The sequence below is a fragment of the Pleurodeles waltl genome, unplaced genomic scaffold, assembly GCF_031143425.1.
Source record: "Pleurodeles waltl isolate 20211129_DDA unplaced genomic scaffold, aPleWal1.hap1.20221129 scaffold_65, whole genome shotgun sequence".
NCBI lineage: Eukaryota > Metazoa > Chordata > Amphibia > Caudata > Salamandridae > Pleurodeles > Pleurodeles waltl.
In genome coordinates this window covers 3,729,256-3,751,896 of record NW_027150363.1, presented here as the reverse complement: position 1 = coordinate 3,751,896, position 22,641 = coordinate 3,729,256, and the positions used below count along the sequence as shown (strand labels likewise).

Below are 22,641 nucleotides of genomic sequence, written 5' to 3'. Positions count from 1 at the left end.
TAAAATCATTAAAAACAAGCGTTGGCATATTTACTTATCCTGTTTAAAACAAGCACAATTCATTAAAGTATCATAAGTGTATCTGCACATTTTTATGTTGAGCCACACTCCCTCAGCTTTGGGAAAGACATCTGAAGCATTTGCATCTTACTTGTAATGGAGATCTACTAACATCCTAGGGCACTGCATAAGGGACATTTACTAAAATCTTGAAAGACTGCAGCCGTGTTGAAGACTGCAAGCTGCTATTTCTGCCTCGAGAGGGACATGTAGTAATGACATGAAGCACTGCAACCACGAGAAAGGCTAGGCCTATTGGTTTTTCCAATGCTTTCCTACTTTATCTCTTTTTCATTGTTTTCCCAACATGTTGTACCTTCTTCTTTCTCTACCTTTTTTCTCTATTGAGCTACGCCTAAATCTGATAATGAAAAACACACTTGAGATTCTTATTGAAAAGGCACCACCATCAAAACTGACCTTGTTGCTTTCCAGTTGTCGGTTCTCACACCAGCAGGACTTCTAAGCAGCCAAATTGTCTCCAAAACCTCATTTCCATTTTCATCCACAAAGCACTGCCCAGTGAAGACTGTCACTGAATCTGAAGAGGAGAGAGGATACAGTGTGTACAACTTCAGTGGGAAGTGGGAAAGGCATCTTGAAAGACAAGGTAGATGCTGTCGACGTGAGATCTCAGAATTATTTAGACAGTGTGTCGGAGGCTGGCCTGGTTTATAGTGGGTACCCGAGGTACTTACACCTTGTGCCAGGTCCAGTTATCCCTTATTAGTGTAGAAGAGGTGTTTCTAGCAGCTAAGGCTGATAGAAGATAGCTATAGCAGAGCAGCTTAGGCTGAACTAGGAGACATGTAAAGCTCCTGCAATACCACTTATAGTTACACAGTACTCATACACAAGTAAAGACAGTACTCAGTGTTAACAAAAATAAAAGTAGATTATTTGGGTGAAACAAGGCCAAAAATATCTTAGAGGCAATACTCCATCTGGAGGTAAGTATTGTTATAATCAATATATACACCAGACACCAACACAAGGTAAGTAATTAGACATAGGATAGGACAAACAATAGAAAATGCTATTGAATGCAAAGGGAGAAAATAGGGACCTCAGGCCTAGGGTAGTGTGTAGAGGGCCGCTGGGAGTGTAAGAAAACACTAAGGGTGTCCAAGATACCCCACCCCAAGACCCTGAAAAGTAGGGTTAAAGTGCTACTACTTCCTCAGAAATACACTAAACGTGTGATAGAGGATTCTGCAAAGACTACAACAGACTGCAAAGCACTGAAGACGGATTCCTGGACCTGAGGACCTGTAAAGGAAGGGGACCAAGTCTAAGAGTCGTGAAAGTGTCTGGGGGGCAGGAGCCCACTAAACCCCGGATGACGGTGCAAAATGGCTGCCTCAGGATGGAAGAAGCTGAAGATTCTGCAACAACGAAAGGTGCCAGTAACTTCTCCTTTGCGCAGAAGATGTCCCATGGCATGCTGGAGGATGCAGAGTTGATTCCTTGGACAAAGACCGCAAACAAGCCTTGCTAACTACAAAGATCGCGGTTAAAGAAAAAGGGTGTTGGCCGGGCCTAGGAAGTACCTGGATGTTGCCACTTGGGAGAGGAGACAGAGGGGGCCCTCAGCAACACAGAGAGAACTGTTGCTGCTTTAGCCTCAGACTGGCCTCTTCCAACCTCAGCTTTCTGAGTTCCCTGTCTAGGGTGTTGTCCTCAGGGTGGGAGGCGTGGGAAACCTCTGATACAGAGGTAATGTGAGAATGAGCAGAAGTGGACCTTTCTATGACTGCCTGAACCCTAGTGACCTGGCCTTTAGGAGTGAAAGGTGTCCTACTGTTATGTGAACCCCTCCCACTACCAGCTTCACTAGATGGCTTGTTAAGTGAAAGGTCTTTGGAGGTACCCTCCCCAGAGTTCTCAGGTCCCTCCCCTGAATCTATCTGGGGACACCCCTTCTCTACCTCCTGATCCTGGGTTTGACAATTATGATTCTGGTCACCTTCAAGGAGATGGTTAAGAAGGAGATCTTTGGTAGGGTTCTTATCAATCCCCAAACTTCTTTCTATACAGAGACCCCTCAAACGTTTAAAGGTAGGATTGTCATCAGTTGTTTTCACAACTTTGGGGGTAGCCCCTACCATAGACATGGTGAAAAGAAAAAGGTTAGGGGTAAGAGAAAGAGTTTTCAGGTTTCAAGAACAGAGAAAGAAAACTTTAAAAAACTTTTCAGAAACTTTTTGGAAAGTTTTTAGAGTGAAAGTAAGACTGTTAAGTTTACTTGTGTATATCTCTAAGTATTAGGAATGTGGTTTTCTTATGAAAAGCACCAATGACAAAGTGGTAAAGCAGTTACAAGTACTTATCCCACTGCTTCACCTCCGATGTAGGAAGCTGGCCTGGCTTGTAGTGGGTACCAATGGTACTTACACCTTATGCCAGGTCCAGTTATCCCTTATTAGTAGAGTGTAGTAGTGTTCTAGCAGCTTAGGCTGATAGAGGTAACTATAGCAGAGTGGCCAAGGCTAAACTAGGAGACATGCAAAGCTCATGCAATACCACTGATATCATATAGGTACTATATCATGAGAAAGACAATACTCATAGTTACGAAAAATAAAGGTACTTTATTTTAAGGACAATGTGCCAAAAATATCTTAGAGGATATACTCCCTTAGGAGGTAAGCAACATATACAAAATATACACACCTAACCAAATCAGGGAAGTAAAACAGTCATAAAGTAGTGCAAACACTGAAAAACTCAAAAGGATGCAATAGGCCTAGGGGCAACACAAACCATATTCTAAGTAAGTGGAATGCGAACCACAAATGCACCCCTTGGCAAGTGTAGTGTGTAGAGGGTCACAATCACTAACTATTAGTGCAATAAAAATGTAGTGCAATTAGCTGGACTTTCAATGGCAGGAGGAGTAAATAAAAAAGTGCATTTAAATGCATGTTTTGAGCATGCTTCCAGGTGAGTGTGCATTTACATGAGAGAGAGAGAGAGAGAGAGAGAGAGGCAGAAAGAGGGAGAGAGGGAGAGAGTGTGTGAGTAACAACGTGTGTAGTTGCACACCCCTGCGCAGCACTCATCCTGGTGAAGCGCCTTGGGGAGACAGTGACTCCACACAACAGAGTGCAGCAGGGAACAGAGCACTGCGCAGCACTCATCATGGTGAAGCGCCTTGGAGAGAGAATGACTCTACACAAGAGAGTGCAGCAGTGAACACACCCCTCCCCAGTTCTCATCCTGGGGAAGCGCCTTGGAGAGACGGTGATTCTGCACAAGAGAGTTCAGCAGTAAACACACCCCTCCCCAGTGCTCATCCTGGTGAAGCGCTGTGGAAAGATGCGATACAAGAGAGTGCATTAGCAAACACACCACTGTGCAGTGCTCATCCTTTTGAAGTGCCTTGAGGAGACGGTAACTCCACACAGTAAAGTGCAGCAGGGAACACACTGATGCGTTACACTCATCCTGGTGAAGTGCCTTGGAGAGACGGTGACTCTGTAAAAGAGAGTGCATCAGTGAACACACCCCTGTGCAGGGCTCCTTCTGGTGAAGTGTCTTGAAGATGCAGTGACTCTGCACAAGAGAGTTGTAGGAGGCTGGACTGGCTTGTAGTGAGTACCAAGGGGTACTTGCACCTTGCACCAGGCCCAGTTATCCCTTATTAGTGTATAGGGTGTCTAGCAGCTTAGGCTGATAGATAATGGTAGCTTAGCAGAGCAGCTTAGGCTGAACTAGGAGACGAGTGAAGCTCCTACAGTACCACTAGTGTCACTTGCACAATATCATAAGAAAACACAATACACAGATATACTAAAAATAAAGGTACTTTATTTTTATGACAATATGCCAAAGTATCTCAGTGAGTACCCTCAGTATGAGGATAGCAATTATACACAAGTTATATGTACACAATACCAAAAATATGCAGTATAGTCTTTGAAAACAGTGCAAACAATGTATAGTTACAATAGGATGCAATGGGGACACATAGGGATAGGGGCAACACAAACCATATACTCCAAAAGTGGAATGTGAACCACAAATGGACCCCAAACCTATGTGACCTTGTAGAGGGTCGCTGGGACTATTAGAAAATAGTGAGGGTTAGAAAAATAGCCCACCCCAAGACCCTGAAAAGTGAGTGCAAAGTGCACTGAAGTTCCCCCAAAGACAAAGAAGTCGTGATAGAGGAATAATGCAGGAAAGACACCAACCAACAATGCAACAACTGTGGATTTCCAATCTAGGGTACCTGTGGAACAAGGGGACCAAGTCCAAAAGTCACAAGCAAGTCGGAGATGGGCATATGCCCAGGAAATGCCAGCTGTAGGTGCAAAGAAGCTTCCACTGGACAGAAGAAGCTGAGGTTTCTGCAGGAACGAAAAGGGCTAGAGACTTCCTCTTTGGTGGACAGATCCCGCTCGCCTTGGAGAGTCGTGCAGAAGTATTTTCCCGCCGACAGAACGCCAACAAGCCTTGCTAGCTGCAAATCGTGTGATTAGCGTTTTTGGATGCTGCTGTGGCCCAGGATGGACCAGGAGGTCGCAAATTGGAACAGGAGGTAGAGGAGACGTCGAGCAAGAAAAGGAACCCTCTTAGCAGCAGGTAGCACCCGGAGAACTGCCAGAAACAGGCACTACGAGGATGCGTGAAACGGTGCTCACCGAAGTTGTACAAAGGAGTCCCACGTCGCCGGAGACCAACTTAGAAAGTCGTGCAATGCAGGTTAGAGTGCCGTGGACCCAGGGTTGGCTGTGCACAAAGGATTTCCACCGGAAGTGCACAGGGGCCGGAGTAGCTGTAAAAGTCACGGTTCCCAGCAATGCAGTCTAGTGAGGTGAGACAAGGACTTACCTCCACCAAACTTGGACTGTAGAGTCACTGGACTGTGGGGGTCACTATGACAGAGTTGCTGGATTCGAGGGACCTCGCTCGTCGTGCTGAGAGGAGACCTAAGGGACTGGTAATGCAGCTTTTTGGTGCCTGCAGTTGCAGGGGGAAGATTCCGTCGACCCACGGGAGATTTCTTCGGAGCTTCTGGTGCAGAGAGGAGGCAGACTACCCCCACAGCATGAACAGACAGGAAAACAGTCGAGAAGGCGGCAGGATCAGCGTTACAGAGTTGCAGTAGTCGTCTTAGCTACTTTGTTGCAGTTTTGCAGGCTTCCAGCGCGGTCAGCAGTCGATTCCTTATCAGAAGGTGAAGAGAGAGATGCAGAGGAACTCTGATGAGCTCTTGCATTCGTTATCTAAAGTTTCCCCAGAGACAGAGACCCTAAATAGCCAGAAAAGAGGGTTTGGCTACTTAGGAGAGAGGATAGGCTACTAACACCTGAAGGAGCCTATCAGAAGGAGTCTCTGACGTCACCTGGTGGCACTGGCCACTCAGAGCAGTCCAGTTTGCTGGCAGCACCTCTGTTTCCAAGATGGCAGAGGTCTGGAGTACACTGGAGGAGCTCTGGACACCTCCCAGGGGAGGTGCATACTCCCCTTTCCTTTGTCCAGTTTCGCGCCAGAGCAGGGGCTAAGGGGTCCTTGAACCGGTGTAGACTGGCTTATGCAGAATTGGGCACATCTGTGCCCAAGAAAGCATTTCCAGAGGCTGGGGGAGGCTACTCCTCCCCTGCCTTCACACCATTTTCCAAAGGGAGAGGGTGTAACACCCTCTCTCAGAGGAAGTCCTTTGTTCTGCCATCCTGGGACAAGCCTGGCTTGACCCCAGGGGGGCAGAAACCTGTCTGAGGGGTTGGCAGCAGCAGCAGCTGCAGTGAAACCCCAGAAAAGGCAGTTTGGCAGTACCAGGGTCTGTGCTACAGACCACTGGGATCATGGAATTGTACCAACAATGCCAGGATAGCATAGAGGGGGCAATTCCATGATCTTAGACATGTTACATGGCCATATTCGGAGTTACCATTGTGAAGCTACATATAGGTAGTGACCTATATGTAGTGCACGCGTGTAATGGTGTCCCCGCACTCACAAAGTTCAGGGAATTGGCTCTGAACAAAGTGGGGACACCTTGGCTAGTGCCAGGGTGCCCTCACACTAAGTAACTTTGCACCTAACCTTTACCAGGTAAAGGTTAGACATATAGGTGACTTATAAGTTACTTAAGTGCAGTGTAAAATGGCTGTGAAATAACGTGGACGTTATTTCACTCAGGCTGCAGTGGCAGGCCTGTGTAAGGATTGTCAGAGCTCCCTATGGGTGGCAAAAGAAATGCTGCAGCCCATAGGGATCTCCTGGAACCCCAATACCCTGGGTACCTCAGTACCATATACTAGGGAGTTATAAGGGTGTTTCAGAATGTAGGAGGCTGGACTGGCTTGTAGTGAGTACCAAGGGGTACTTGCACCTTGCACCAGGCCCAGTTATCCCTTATTAGTGTATAGGGTGTCTAGCAGCTTAGACTGATAGATAATGGTAGCTTAGCAGAGCAGCTTAGGCTGAACTAGGAGACGTGTGAAGCTACTACAGTGCCACAAATTTCACTTGCACAATATCATCAGAAAACACAATACACAGATATACTAAAAATAAAGGTACTTTATTTTTATGACAATATGCCAAAGTATCTCAGTGAGTACCCTCAGTATGAGGATAGCAATTATACACAAGTTATAGGTACACAATACCAAAAATATGCAGTATAGTCTTAGAAAACAGTGCAAACAATGTATAGTTACAATAGGATGCAATGGGGACACATAGGGATAGGGGCAACCCAAACCATATACTCCAAAAGTGGAATGCGAACCACGAATGGACCCCAAACCTATGTGACCTTGTAGAGGGTCGCTGGGACTATTAGAAAATAGTGAGAGTTAGAAAATTAGCCCTCCCCAAGACCCTGAAAAGTGAGTGCAAAGTGCACTGAAGTTCCCCAAAAGACAAAGAGTCGTGATAGAGGAATAATGCAGGAAAGACACAAACCAACAATGCAACAACTGTGGATTTCCAATCTAGGGTACCTCTGGAACAAGGGGACCAAGTCCAAAAGTCACAAGCAAGTCGGAGATGGGCAGATGCCCAGGAAATGCCAGCTGCGGGTGCAAAGAAGCTTCTACTGGACCGAAGAAGCTGAGATTTCTGCAGGAAAAAAAAGGGCTAGAAGCTTCCCCTTTGGAGGACAGATCCCACTCGCAGGGGAGAGTTGTGCAGAAGTCTTTTCCTGCCGAAAGAACACCAAGAAGCCTTGCTAGCTGCAAATTCTGCGGTTAGTGTTTTTGGATGCTGCTGTGCCCCAGGAGGGACCAGGAGGTCGCAAATTGGACCAAAAGATAGAAGGGACGTCGAGCAAGACTAGGAGCCCACTTAGCAGCAGGTAGCACCCGGAGAAGTGCCAGAAACAGGCACTACAAGGATGCGTGAAACGGTGCTTGCCAAAGTTGCACAAAGGAGTCCCACGTCGCCGGAGACCAACTTAGAAAGTCGTGCAATGCAGGTTAGAGTGCCGTGGACCCAGGCTTGACTGTGCACAAAGGATTTCTGTCGGAAGTGCACAGGGGCAGGAGTAGCTGCAAAAGTTGTAGTTCCCATCAATGCAGTCTAGCGAGGTGAGGCAAGGACTTACCTCCACCAAACTTGGACTGAAGAGTCACTGGACTGTGGGAGTCACTTGGACAGAGTTGCTGGATTCGAGGGACCTCGCTCGTCATGCTGAGAGGAGACCCAAGGGACCGGTAATGCAGCTTTTTGGTGCCTGCGGTTGCAGGGGGAAGATTCCGTCGACCCACGGGAGATTTCTTCGGAGCTTCTGGTGCAGAGAGGAGACAGACTACCCCCACAGCATGCACAAGCAGGAAAACAGTCGAGAAGGCGGCAGGATCAGCGTTACAGAGTTGCAGTAGTCGTCTTAGCTACTTTGTTGCAGTTTTGCAGGCTTCCAGCGCGGTCAGCAGTCGATTCCTTATCAGAAGGTGAAGAGAGAGATGCAGAGGAACTCTGATGAGCTCTTGCATTCGTTATCTAAAGTTTCCCCAGAGACCCTAAATAGCCAGAAAAGAGGGCTTGGCTACTTAGGAGAGAGGATAGGCTACTAACACCTGAAGAAGCCTATCAGAAGGAGTCTCTGACGTCACCTGGTGGCACTGGCCACTCAGAGCAGTCCAGTGTGCTGGCAGCACCTCTGTTTCCAAGATGGCAGAGGTCTGGAGCACACTGGAGGAGCTCTGGACACCTCCCAGGGGAGGTGCAGGTCAGGGGAGTGGTTACTCCCCTTTCCTTTGTCCAGTTTCGTGCCAGAGCAGGGGCTAAGGGGTCCCTGAACCGGTGTAGACTGGCTTATGCAGAATTGGGCACATCTGTGCCCAAGAAAGCATTTCCAGAGGCTGGGGGAGGCTACTCCTCCCCTGCCTTCACACCATTTTCCAAAGGGAGAGGGTGTAACACCCTCTCTCAGAGGAAGTCCTTTGTTCTGCCATCCTGGGACAAGCCTGGCTTGACCCCAGGGGGGCAGAAACCTGTCTGAGGGGTTGGCAGCAGCTGCAGTGAAACCCCAGAAAAGGCAGTTTGGCAGTACCAGGGTCTGTGCTACAGACCACTGGGATCATGGAATTGTACCAATAATGCCAGGATGGCATAGAGGGGGCAATTCCATGATCTTAGACATGTTACATGGCCATATTCGGAGTTACCATTGTGAAGCTACATATAGGTAGTGACCTATATGTAGTGCACGCGTGTAATGGTGTCCCCGCACTCACAAAGTTCAGGGAATTGGCCCTGAACAATGTGGGGGCACCTTGGCTAGTGCCAGGGTGCCCTCACACTAAGTAACTTTGCACCTAACCTTTACCAGGTAAAGGTTAGACATATAGGTGACTTATAAGTTACTTAAGTGCAGTGTAAAATGGCTGTGAAATAACGTGGACGTTAATTCACTCAGGCTGCAGTGGCAGGCCTGTGTAAGAATTGTCAGAGCTCCCTATGGGTGGCAAAAGAAATGCTGCAGCCCATAGGGATCTCCTGGAACCCCAATACCCTGGGTACCTCAGTACCATATACTAGGGAATTATAAGGGTGTTCCAGTAAGCCAATGTAAATTGGTAAAATTGGTCACTAGCCTGTTAGTGACAATTTGAAAGAAATGAGAGAGCATAACCACTGAGGTTCTGATTAGCAGAGCCTCAGTGAGACAGTTAGTCAAAACACAGGTAACACATTCAGGCACACTTATGAGCACTGGGGCCATGGAGAACAGGGTCCCAGTGACACATACAACTAAAACAACATATATACAGTGAAAAATGGGGGTAACATGCCAGTCAAGATGGTACTTTCCTACACAACCCCCCCCCCCAAACGAAGGACAATAAGACTAGCCATGACCTGATGAGTCTGCATTGTCTAAGTGGAAATATCTGGAGAGTCCATCTGCATTGGAGTGGCTACTCCCAGGTCTATGTTCCACTGTATAGTCCATTCCCTGTAGGGATATGGACCACCTCAACAATTTAGGATTTTCACCTTTCATTTGTTTTAGCCAAAGTAGAAGTTTGTGGTCTGTCTGAACAATGAATTGAGTGCCAAACAGGTATGGCCTCAACTTCTTCAGTGCCCAGACCAGAGCAAAGGCCTCCCTCTCTATGGCAGACCAACGCTTTTCTCTAGGGGTCAACCTCCTACTAATAAAAGCAACAGGTTGATCCTGGCCCTCAGAATTAAGTTGTGATAGGACTGCCCCTACTCCTAATTCAGATGCATCAGTTTGGACATAGAATTTTTTAGAGTAACAAGGGCTTTTCAGGACAGGTGCAGAGCACATGGCCTGCTTCAGCTCCTCAAAAGCTTTCTGACAGTTTGCTGTCCATTATACCTTTTTAGGCATCTTCTTGGATGTGAGGTCATTAAAAGGGGCTGCAATGGAGCTATAGTTCTTAATGAACCTCCTGTAATACCCAGTGAGGCCTAGGAAGGCTCTCACCTGAGTCTGTGTAGTAGGGGGAACCCAATCAATAATTGTTTGGATTTTCCCCTGAAGTGGTACAATCTGTTCCCCACCAACAAGGTGTCCCAGATAAACCACCTTACCCTGCCCTATCTGGCACTTTGAAGCCTTGATAGTGAGGCCTGCCTTTTGCAGGGCCTCCAAAACTTTCCATAGGTGGACTAGGTGCTCATCCCAGCTGGAGCTAAAGACAGCTATATCGTCCAGATATGCTGCACTGAAAGCTTCCAGCCCTTGCAGGGCTGTGTTCACCAACCTCTGAAAAGTGGCAGGTGCATTCTTCAAACCAAAAGGCATTACAGTGAACTGGCAATGTCCTCCAATGGTTGAAAATGCAGTTTTAGGTTTAGCATCTTCTGACAATTTGATCTGCCAATACCCTGCAGTCAAATCAAAAGTGCTTAGATACTTGGCAGATGCCAGTGTCTCTATGAGCTCATCTGCCCTGGGTATAGGATGAGCATCAGTTTTGGTTACCAAGTTGAGACCTCTGTAGTCTACACAAAACCGCATTTCCTTCTTTCCATCTTTGGAATGGGGTTTTGGTACAAGTACCACAGGAGAAGCCCATGGACTTTCAGAGTGCTCAACCACTCCTAGTTCTAACATTTTCTGGACCTCTTGCTTTATGCAGTCCCTGACATGGTCAGGCTGCCTATAGATCTTACTTTTGACAGGCAAGCTGTCTCCAGTATCTATAGTGTGCTCACACCAAGAAGTGGTACCTGGCACAGTAGAGAAGAGTTCAGAGAATTGATCTAGGAGATGTATGCAATTATCTTTCTGCTCAGCAGTAAGACAATCAGCCAAAACTACACCTTCCACTAGAGCATCTTGTTCTGTGGAAGAGAAGAGATCAGGTAGAGGATCACTGTCTTCTTCCTGTCCCTCATCAGTTGCCATGAGCAGGGTGAGATCAGCCCTGTCATAGTAGGGTTTCAGGCGGTTTACATGGAGTACCCTAAGGGGACTCCTTGCAGTGCCTAAGTCAACTAAATAGGTGACTTCACCCTTTTTCTCAACAATTGTGTGGGGACCACTCCATTTATCTTGGAGTGCTCTTGGGGCCACAGGCTCCAAGACCCACACTTTCTGCCCTGGTTGGTACTGAACCAAAACAGCCTTCTGATCATGCCATTGCTACTGGAGCTCTTGGCTGGCCTGAAGGTTTTTACTGGCCTTTTTCATATACTCAGCCATCCTTGATCTGAGGCCAAGTACATAATCCACAATATCCTGCTTAGGAGCTTTTAAAGGTTGTTCCCAACCCTCCTTCACAAGTGTTAGTGGACCCCTAACAGGGTGTCCAAAAAGAAGTTCAAAGGGGCTGAAGCCCACTCCTTTCTGGGGTACCTCCCTTTAGGCAAAAAGGAGGCATGGTAGAAGGATATCCCATCTCCTGCGGAGTTTTTCAGGGAGACCAATAATCATGCCTTTGAGAGTTTTGTTAAATCTCTCCACCAGTCCATTTGTTTGTGGATGATAGGGTGTTGTGAACTTATAAGTTACACCACACTCCTTCCACATGGCCTTTAAGTATGCAGACATGAAATTGCTTCTCCTGTCAGATACTACTTCCTTTGGGAAGCCCACCCTGGAAAATATTCCCAGGAGGGCCTTTGCCACTGCAGGAGCTGCAGTGGTCCTTAAAGGAATAGCTTCAGGATATCTTGTGGCATTGTCCACTACCACCAAGATATATCTATTGCCTGAAGCAGTAGGAGGGTCAAGGGGGCCCACTATGTCAACCCCTACCCTTTCAAAGGGAACCCCAACCACAGGCAGTGGAATAAGGGGTGTCTTTGGAGTGCCACCTGTCTTGCCACTGGCTTGACAGGTTTCACAGGACTTACAAAATTCCTTTGTGTCCTCAGACATTCTAGGCCAATGAAACAGGGGAACAAGCCTGTCCCAAGTTTTCATTTGTCCTAGATGCCCAGCTAGGGGAATGTCGTGTGCCAGAGTTTGGAGGAACTTTCTGTACTCCTGAGGTATCACCAATCTCCTTGCAGCTCCAGGTTTAGGATCCCTTGCCTCAGTGTACAAGAGGTTGTCCTCCCAGTAAACTCTGTGAGAGTCAATGACATCCCCATTAGCCTGTTTGACAGCTTGCTGTCTTAGACCCTCTAATGTGGGACAGGTTTGCTGTGCCACACTCAGCTCCTCTCTGGCAGGCCCCCCTTCACCCAAAAGCTCAGCAGTGTCTGCTTCAAGCTCCTCTGGTGTAGGTTCTGCACAGGGAGGGAATTCTTCTTCCTCAGAAGTAGAATCCACTGTAGAGGGAGGGATAGTAGGAAGTGGTCTGCTTCTACTAGCCCTAGCTTTAGGGAGCACTTGGTCCAGTGTTCCAGGATCCAAGCTTCCCTATCCTTTTTGCTTTTTGGCCTGAGCCCTGGTTAAAGCAAAAATATGCCCTGGAATGTCCAGCATTGCTGCATGGGCCTCCAACTCCACATCTGACCAAGCTGATGTCTCCAAATCATTTCCTAGTAGACAGTCTACAGGTAAGTCTGAGGCTACCACAACTTTCTTTGGACCAGTAACCCCCCCCCCAGTTGAGATTAACAACAGCCATGGGGTGGCTAAGTATGTTGTTGTGAGCATCGGTTACTTGGTACTGGTGACCAAGTAGGTGTTGTTCAGGGTGGACCAGTTTCTCTATGACCATAGTCACACTGGCACCAGTGTCCCTGTAGGCCTGAACCTCAACACCATTTATTAGGGGTAGCTGCCTGTACTTATCCATATTAAGGGGACAAGCAGCTAAGGTGGCTAAATCAATAGCCCCCTCAGAGACTAACACAGCCTCTGTGGCCTCCCTAACAAGGCCAACCCCAACTAAGTTACCAAAAGTGAGCCCAGCTACTCCCTTGGATTGGCTATTAGTAGGTTTGCTCCCACCACCACTGCTATTAGTAGGGACACTAGGTGTAGCAGTAGGGGTTGTAGTGGTAGGAGGCTTGGTGCTTTTCTTTGGACAACTGGAATCTGTTGCCCAATGGCCTTTTATTTTACAAAAATAGCACCATGGTTTCTTTTCCTTGTTCTGATTAAAGGAGGATTTGGACCCACCACCCCCACCAGAGTGTTTTTGTGGGCCTGATGAAGACTCATTTTTAGATTTGTCCCCACCCTTGTCTGAAGACTTACCATCCTTCTTTTTGTTGCCATCTTTGTCACCCCCTGTATGAACTTTTCTGTTCACTCTTGTTCTGACCCATTTGTCTGCCTTCTTTCCCAATTCTTGGGGAGAGGTCAGATCAGAGTCCACCAAGTACTAGTGCAACAAATCAGACACACAATTATTAAGAATATGCTCTCTCAGGATCAAGTTATACAGGCTTTCAAAGTCAGTAACCTTACTGCCATGTAACCACCCCTCCAAAGCCTTCACTGAATGGTCAATGAAATCAACCCAGTCTTGTGAAGACTCCTTTTTGGTTTCTCTGAACTTTATCCTGTATTGTTCAGTGGTTAAGCCATAACCATCCAGGAGTGCATTCTTAAGAACTTGGAAATTATTGGCATCACTTTCTTTCACAGTAAGGAGCCTATCCCTACCTTTTCCACTAAATGATAGCCATAGGATAGCAGCCCACTGCCTTTGAGGGACATCCTGTACAACACAGGCCCTCTCAAGTGCAGCAAACCACTTGTTAATGTCATCCCCCTCCTTATAAGGGGGAACTATCTTGTGCAGATTCCTGGAATCATGCTCTTTTACAGGATGACTATGGGGAATACTGCTGCTGCCACCATGGGTTTCAAAACACAATTTCTGTTTTTCCTTCTCTACTTCTAAGGATTGTCTATCTAAATCCAGCTGTTGCTGTTTAAGGTTCAGTCTGGATTGCTCCACTCTCAATCTATTGAGCTCCCTTTCTAACATTCTGTCATCAGGGTGGGTGGGAGGGACATTCCTAGACACAGAAGTATGGTGAGAATGGACAGAAGGAGACCTGTCCCTTACAGAAGCCACCCTAACAGCTTGGCTAACAGAAACATCACTACCAGTGTGGTGAGAATAAATGCTTTTGCTATGATGTGAGACAACACTATTTGTATGGTGTGGCTCTCCATCATTACCAACTATGCTAGACTGGCTAGTAATGGGCAGGCTAGGGAGTTTCTTTCCTGAATCTTTTCTAGGGGTAGTCCCTGGATCAGATTGTGAACCATTTGCTACTTTTTCAACAGATGTGGCCCCTATGGCCTTATCTTGTTCTCTAAGCATGTTAAGCAACAATTCCATGGAAGGATTCTTCCCTACACTCAAACCTCTCTCTATGCAGAGACTCCTTGCTCCTTTCCAGCTAAGGTGATCATATGCAAGTTTGGACAGATCAACATTTTGGCCTGTGCCAGACATTTTTAGAGAGAGTTAAAGTGATAGAAAAAGAGAAAAAAGTTTTCAGAACTTTTTAGAAAGACAGAAAAAAAAAACTTTTTAAACTTTTAAGAACTTTTTGAAAGTTTAGAAGTACTTTTCAGCACTTTAGAAAAGAGTGAAAAGAGGAAATGCAAAACTTTTTAGCAATGTGTACACACACTGAACTTGTTTTGTATATTTTTCTCTTATGAAAAGTACAATGACAAGAGTGGTAAGTAGTCTCAAAGCACTTATCCCACCGCTGCACAACCAATGTAGGAGGCTGGACTGGCTTGTAGTGAGTACCATGGGGTACTTGCACCTTGCACCAGGCCCAGTTATCCCTTATTAGTGTATAGGGGGTCTAGCAGCTTAGGCTGATAGATAATGGTAGCTTAGCAGAGCAGCTTAGGCTGAACTAGGAGACGTGTGAAGCTACTACAGTACCACAAGTGTCACTTGCACAATATCATAAGAAAACACAATACACAGATCTACTAAAAATAAAGGTACTTTATTTTTATGACAATATGCCAAAGTATCTCAGTGAGTACCCTCAGTATGAGGATAGCAATTATACACAAGTTATATGTACACAATACCAAAAATATGCAGTATAGTCTTAGAAAACAGTGCAAACAATGTACAGTTCCAATAGGATGCAATGGGGACACATAGGGATAGGGGCAACACAAACCATATACTCCAAAAGTGGAATGTGAACCACGAATGGACCCTAAACCTATGTGACCTTGTAGAGGGTCGCTGGGACTATTAGAAAATAGTGAGAGTTATGAAAATAGCCCTCCCCAAGACCCTGAAAAGTGAGTGCAAAGTGCACTGAAGTTCCCCAAAAGACAAAGAAGTCGTGATAGAGGAATAATGCAGGAAAGACACCAACCAACAATGCAACAACTGTAGATTTCCAATCTAGGGTACCTGTGGAACAAGGGGACCAAGTCCAAATGTCACAAGCAAGTCGGAGATGGGCATATGCCCAGGAAATGTCAGCTGTAGGTGCAAAGAAGCTTCCACTGGACAGAAGAAGCTGAGGTTTCTGCAGGAACTAAAAGGGCTAGAGACTTCCCCTTTAGTGGTCGGATCAGGCTTGCCAGGGAGAGTCGTGCCAAAGTGTTTTCCCGCCGAAAAAACGCCAACAATCCTTGCTAGCTGCAAATCATGCGTTTAGCGTTTTTGGATGCTGCTGTGGCCCAGGAGGGACCAGGAGGTCGCAAATTGGAACAGGAGGTAGAGGGGACATCGATCAAGAAAAGGAGCCCACTTATCAGCAGGTAGCACCCGGAAAAATGCCAGAAACAGGCACTACAAGGATGCGTGAAACAGTGCTTGCCAAAGTTGCACAAAGGAGTCCCACGTCGCCGGAGACCAACTTAGAAAGTCGTGCAATGCAGGTTAGAGTGCCGTGGACCCAGCCTTGGCTGTGCACTAAGGATTTCCACCGGAAGTGCACAGGGGCCAGAGTAGCTGCAAAAGTCGTGGTTCCCAGCAATGCAGTCTAGCGAGGTGAGGCAAGGACTTACCTCCACCAAACTTGGACTGAAGAGTCACTGGACAGTGGGGGTCACTTGGACAGAGTTGCTGGATTCGAGGGACCTCGCTCGTCGTGCTGAGAGGAGACCCAAGGGACCGGTAATGCAGCTTTTTGGTGCCTGCAGTTGCAGGGGGAAGATTCCGTCGACCCACGGGAGATTTCTTCGGAGCTTCTGGTGCAGAGAGGAGGCAGACTACCCCCACAGCATGCACAGACAGGAAAACAGTCGAGAAGGCGGCAGGATCAGCGTTACAGAGTTGCAGTAGTCGTCTTAGCTACTTTGTTGCAGTTTTGCAGGCTTCCAGCGCGGTCAGCAGTCGATTCCTTATCAGAAGGTGAAGAGAGAGATGCAGAGGAACTCTGATGAGCTCTTGCATTCGTTATCTAAAGTTTCCCCAGAGACAGAGACCCTAAATAGCCAGAAAAGAGGGTTTGGCTACTTAGGAGAGAGGATAGGCTACTAACACCTGAAGGAGCCTATCAGAAGGAGTCTCTGACATCACCTGGTGGCACTGGCCACTCAGAGCAGTCCAGTGTGCTGGCAGCACCTCTGTTTCCAAGATGGCAGAGGTCTGGAGCACACTGGAGGAGCTCTGGACACCTCCCAGGGGAGGTGCAGGTAAGGGGAGTGGTCACTCCCCTTTCCTTTGTCCAGTTTCGCGCCAGAGCAGGGGCTAAGTGGTCCCTGAACCGGTGCAGACTGGCTTATGCAGAATTGGGCACATCTGTGCCCAAGAAAGCATTTCCAGAGGCTGGGGGAGGCTACTCCTCCCCTGCCTTCACACCATTTTCCAAAGGGAGAGGGTGTAACACCCTCTCTCAGAGGAAGTCCTTGGTTCTGCCATCCTGGGACAAGCCTGGCTTGACCACAGGGGGGCAGAAACCTGTCTGAGGGGTGGCAGCAGCAGCAGCTGCAGTGAAACCTCAGAAAAGGCAGTTTGGCAGTACCAGGGTCTGTGCTACAGACCACTGGGATCATGGAATTGTACCAACAATGCCAGGATGGCATAGAGGGGGCAATTCCATGATCTTAGACATGTTACATGGCCATATTCGGAGTTACCATTGTGAAGCTACATATAGGTAGTGACCTATATGTAGTGCACGCGTGTAATGGTGTCCCCGCACTCACAAAGTTCAGGGAATTGGCTCTGAACAATGTGGGGGCACCTTGGCTAGTGCCAGGGTGCCCTCACACTAAGTAACTTTGCACCTAACCTTTACCAGGTAAAGGTTAGACATATAGGTGACTTATAAGTTACTTAAGTGCAGTGTAAAATGGCTGTGAAATAACATGGACGTTATTTCACTCAGGCTGCAGTGGCAGGCCTGTGTAAGAATTGTCAGAGCTCCCTATGGGTGGCAAAAGAAATGCTGCAGCCCATAGGGATCTCCTGGAACCCCAATACCCTGGGTACCTCAGTACCATATACTAGGGAGTTATAAGGGTGTTCCAGTAAGCCAATGTAAATTGGTAAAATTGGTCACTAGCCTGTTAGTGACAATTTGAAATAAATGAGAGAGCATAACCACTGAGGTTCTGGTTAGCAGAGCCTCAGTGAGACAGTTAGGCACCACACAGGGAACACATACATATAGGCCACAAACTTATGAGCACTGGGGTCCTGACTAGCAGGGTCCCAGTGACACATAACAAACATACTGAAAACATAGGGTTTTCACTATGAGCATTGGGCCCTGGCTAGCAGGATCCCAGTGAGACAGTGAAAACACCCTGACATACACTCACAAACAGGCCAAAAGTGGGGGTAACAAGGCTAGAAAGAGGCTACTTTCTCACATGGACAGATCAACATTTTGGCCTGTGCCAGACATTTTTAGAGAGAGTTAAAGTGATAGAAAAAGAGAAAAAAGTTTTCAGAACTTTTTAGAAAGACAGAAAAAACTTTTAAAACTTTTTGAAAGTTAGGAGTACTTTTCAGCACTTAGAAAAGAGTGAAAAGAGGAAATGCAAAACTTTTTAGCACTGTGTACACACACTGAACTTGTTTTGTATATTTTTCACTTATGAAAAGTACAATGACAAGAGTGGTAAGTAGTCTCAAAGCACTTATCCCACCGCTGCAAAACCAATGTAGGAGGCTGGACTGGCTTGTAGTGAGTACCAAGGGGTACTTGCACCTTGCAAAAGGGCCCAGTTATCCCTTATTAGTGTATAGGGTGTCTAGCAGCTTAGGCTGATAGATAATGGTAGCTTAGCAGAGCAGCTTAGGCTGAACTAGGAGACGTGTGAAGCTACTACAGTACCACAAGGATCACGAATGGACCCCAAACCTATGTGACCTTGTAGAGGGTCGCTGGGACTATTAGAAAATAGTGAGAGGTAGAAAAATATCCCTCCCCAAGACCCTGAAAAGTGAGTGCAAAGTGCACTGAAGTTCCCCAAAAGACAAAGAAGTCGTGATAGAGGAATAATGCAGGAAAGACACCAACCAACAATGCAACAACTGTAGATTTCCAATCTAGGGTACCTGTGGAACAAGGGGACCAAGTCCAAAAGTCACAAGCAAGTCGGAGATGGGCAGATGCCCAGGAAATGCCAGCTGCGGGTGCAAAGAAGCTTCTACTGGACAGAAGAAGCTGCGGTTTCTGCAGGAACAAAAAGGGCTAGAGACTTTCCCTTTGGAGGACAGATCCCCCTTGCCGTGCAGAGTTGTGCAGAAATGTTTACTTGCCAAAAGAATGCCAACAAGCCTTGCTAGCTGCAAATCGTGCGGTTAGCGTTTTTGGATGCTGCTGTGGCCCAGGAGGGACCAGGAGGTCGCAAATTGGACCAGAAGATAGAAGGGACATCGAGCAAGACAAAGAGCCCTCTTATCAGCAGGTAGCACCCAGAGAAGTGCCAGAAACAGGCACTACAAGGATGCGTGAAATGGTGCTCACTGAAGTTGCACAAAGGAGTCCCACGTCGCCGGAGACCAACTTAGAAAGTCGAGCAATGCAGGTTAGAGTGCCGTGGACCCAGGCTTGGCTGTGCACAAAGGATTTCTGCCGGAAGTGCACAGGAGCCGGAGTAGTTGCAAAAGACGCGGTTTCCAACAATGCAGTCTGGCGTGGGGAGGCAAGTACTTACCTCCACCAAATTTGGACTGAAGAGTCACTGGACTGTGGGAGTCACTTGGACAGAGTTGCTGGATTCAGGGGACCTCGCTCGTTGTGCTGAGAGGAGACCCAAGGGACCGGTAATGCAGCTTTTTGGTGCCTGCTGTAGCAGGGGGAAGATTCCGTCGACCCACGGGAGATTTCTTCGGAGCTTCTAGTGCAGAGAGGAGGCAGACTACCCCCACAGCATGCACCACCAGGAAAACAGTCGAGAAGGCGGCAGGATCAGCGTTACAGAGTTGCAGTAGTCGTCTTTGCAACTATGTTGCAGTTTTGCAGGCTTCCAGCGCGGTCAGCAGTCGATTCCTTGGCAGAAGGTGAAGAGAGAGATGCAGAGGAACTCTGATGAGCTCTTGCATTCGTTATCTAAAGTTTCCCCAGAGACAGAGACCCTAAATAGCCAGAAAAGAGGGTTTGGCTAAATAGGAGAGAGGATAGGATAGCAACACCTGAAGGAGCCTATCAGAAGGAGTCTCTGACGTCACCTGGTGGCACTGGCCACTCAGAGCAGTCCAGAGTGCCAGCAGCACCTCTGTTTCCAAGATGGCAGAGGTCTGGAGCACACTGGAGGAGCTCTGGACACCTCCCAGGGGAGGTGCAGGTCAGGGGAGTGGTCACTCCCCTTTCCTTTGTCCAGTTTCGCACCAGAGCAGGGCTAAGGGGTCCCCTGAACCGGTGTAGACTGGCTTATGCAGAATGGGGCACATCTGTGCCCATGAAAGCATTTCCAGAGGCTGGGGGAGGCTACTCCTCCCCTGCCTTCACACCATTTTCCAAAGGGAGAGGGTGTAACACCCTCTCTCAGAGGAAGTCCTTTGTTCTACCATCCTGGGACAAGCCTGGCTTGACCCCAGGGGGGCAGAAACCTGTCTGAGGGGTTGGCAGCAGCAGCAGCTGCAGTGAAACCCCAGGAAAGGCAGTTTGGCAGTACCAGGGTCTGTGCTACAGACCACTGGGATCATGGGATTGTGCCAACTATGCCAGGATGGCATTGAAGGGGCAATTCCATGATCATAGACATGTTACATGGCCATATTCGGAGTTACCATTGTGAAGCTACATATAGGTAGTGACCTATATGTAGTGCACGCGTTTAATGGTGTCCCCGCACTCACAAAGTCCGGGGAATTGGCCCTGAACAATGTGGGGGCACCTTGGCTAGTGCCAGGGTGCCCTCACACTAAGTAACTTTGCACCTAACCTTTACCAGGTAAAGGTTAGACATATAGGTGACTTATAAGTTACTTAAGTGCAGTGTAAAATGGTTGTGAAATAACTTGGACGTTATTTCACTCAGGCTGCAGTGGCAGGCCTGTGTAAGAATTGTCAGAGCTCCCTATGGGTGGCCAAAGAAATGCTGCAGCCCATAGGGATCTCCTGGAACCCCAATACCCTGGGTTCCTCAGTACCATATACTAGGGAATTATAAGGGTGTTCCAGTAAGCCAATGTAAATTGGTAAAATTGGTCACTAGCCTGTTAGTGACAATTTGAAAGAAATGAGAGAGCATAACCACTGAGGTTCTGGTTAGCAGAGCCTCAGTGAGACAGTTAGGCACCACACAGGGAACACATACATATAGGCCACAAACTTATGAGCACTGGGGTCCTGACTAGCAGGGTCCCAGTGACACATAACAAACTTATTGAAAACATAGGGTTTTCACTATGAGCACTAGGCCCTGGCTAGCAGGATCCCAGTGAGACAGTGAAAACACCCTGACATACACTCACAAACAGGCCAAAAGTGGGGGTAATAAGGCTAGAAAGAGGCTACTTTCTCACACAACCCCCCCCAAACGAAGGACAATAAGGCTAACCTTGGCCAGTTGAGACTTTATTGTCTAAGTGGTGATAAGTAGAGAGTAGCTCTGCAATAGACTGGTTACTCCCTTTATCATCCACTATATGGTTACTTCCCTGTGGGGATGTAAACCACCCTGTTTGAAGTTTTTTAGCTAAGCAACAATGTGAAGATGTATTTTCAGAGTTTCTATCAGTAATTTTTAGTTTAGAGCAGTGGGAATTGTCCACTGAACCTATTTGTAGTGATGGAAATGCCAGACAGGGATGCTGTCTCAGAAAAGCCATAGCTGGGCAAAAACGTTGTCCATATGGTTGGAAGAGAGAACAGGGATGCTGTTTCTCTTGAGTTGGAGCAGGGCAGGGATGCTGTCCTATGAGCTCCACACTAGGGCAGGGATGCTGTCCTAAGTGTTGTGAAGCAGTGCAGGGTTTCTGCACTAAAGTTTCTCTAGGAGGGTTGGAGGGATGCTCCATGTTAACTAAAATGGTGCTCTTTTTCTCACCAATGTTAGTTATCCCACAGAGAGGTACTTCCACCTCAGGGAGTACAGCTTTGCCAGCTGATGCTTCCCTTGGAACAGGTGCCACCCCAGGAGAGGTTTCTCCTACCACAGGAATGGTATCCTGAATGGCAGGGTGGTTAGGGGATACTGTGATACCCTTTTTACCTGTTGATGGAGAGGGATCCTGAGTTTTCAGGCCTTCTCTCCTTTGCTTTTTCATTTCAGTAGAAATGAGAGGGAACAATTCCTCTGGGATGCCCAGCATGGCTGCATGGGCATAAAACTCTACATCAGCCCAACCTGAGGCCTCTAGGTCATTACCTAAGAGACAGTCTACAGGTAAACTAGGTGATACCACCACCTGCTTAGGGCCAGTAACTCCACCCCAACTAAACTGAATTATAGCTAAGGGAAGAAACTTAGTGGAGTTATGGACATCAATAATCTTATACTGTTGTCCAATGATGTGTTGATCAGGGTGCACTAGGTTTTCAGTCACCAAAGTGATACTGGCACCTGTGTCCCTGTAGGCCAAGGCCTCAACACCATTTATTGAAACTGTCTGCCTGTACTTATCCATTGTAAGGGGACAAGCAGCCAGTGTGGCAAGGCCAATGCCACTAGGTGTGACAGAAACTGTCTTGGGACTGACTACCCCAGTTTCTACTATGGACCCATAAGTGAACCCAACTACACCCTTAACTTGACTGTTGCCAGCAGTCCCACCACTAGTACCACTACTGCTAGGGGCACTAGAGCTTGATGTATTAGTGGTGGTAGGCTCAGGGGGTTTACCTGGACAGGACTTATCCCCTGGCCTATGGCCTCTATTTTTACACACAAAGCACCAAGGCTTTTTAAATTGTGTAGGTTGAGAAGAAGAGGAAGCATTTGTTTTATCCCCACCCCCTGAAGAGTGTTTAAGATTTGAAGTGGGATCTTTGGTTTTACCCTTGTCCCCATGCTTATCTTGAGATTTTTCACCATCTTTCTTCTTAGTGTTCTCTTTGTCACCCCCTGTATGAACTTTTCTGTTCACCCTTGTTCTGACCCATTTGTCTGCCTTCTTTCCCAATTCTTGGGGAGAGGTCAGATCAGAGTCCACCAAGTACTGGTGCAACAAATCAGACACACAATTATTAAGAATATGCTCTCTCAGGATCATGTTATACAGGCTGTCATAATCAGTAACTTTACTGCCATGTAACCACCCCTCCAAGGCCTTCACTGAATGGTCAATGAAATCAACCCAGTCTTGTGAAGACTCCTTTTTGGTGTCTCTGAACTTTATCCTG

At 47.3% G+C, this 22,641-nt stretch overlaps 1 protein-coding gene across 1 annotated transcript in view; it reads right to left on the bottom strand.

Moving 5' to 3' along the window:
• LOC138278825 (avidin-like) overlaps positions 1-22,641 on the bottom strand; it is a 102,416-nt gene that overhangs the window by 5,986 nt on the left and 73,789 nt on the right. Inside the window, exon 3 of the mRNA XM_069219335.1 lies at positions 481-601. Within this exon, the coding sequence (XP_069075436.1) occupies positions 481-601 (121 nt within the window). The remainder of the gene's footprint in view (positions 1-480; positions 602-22,641) is intronic.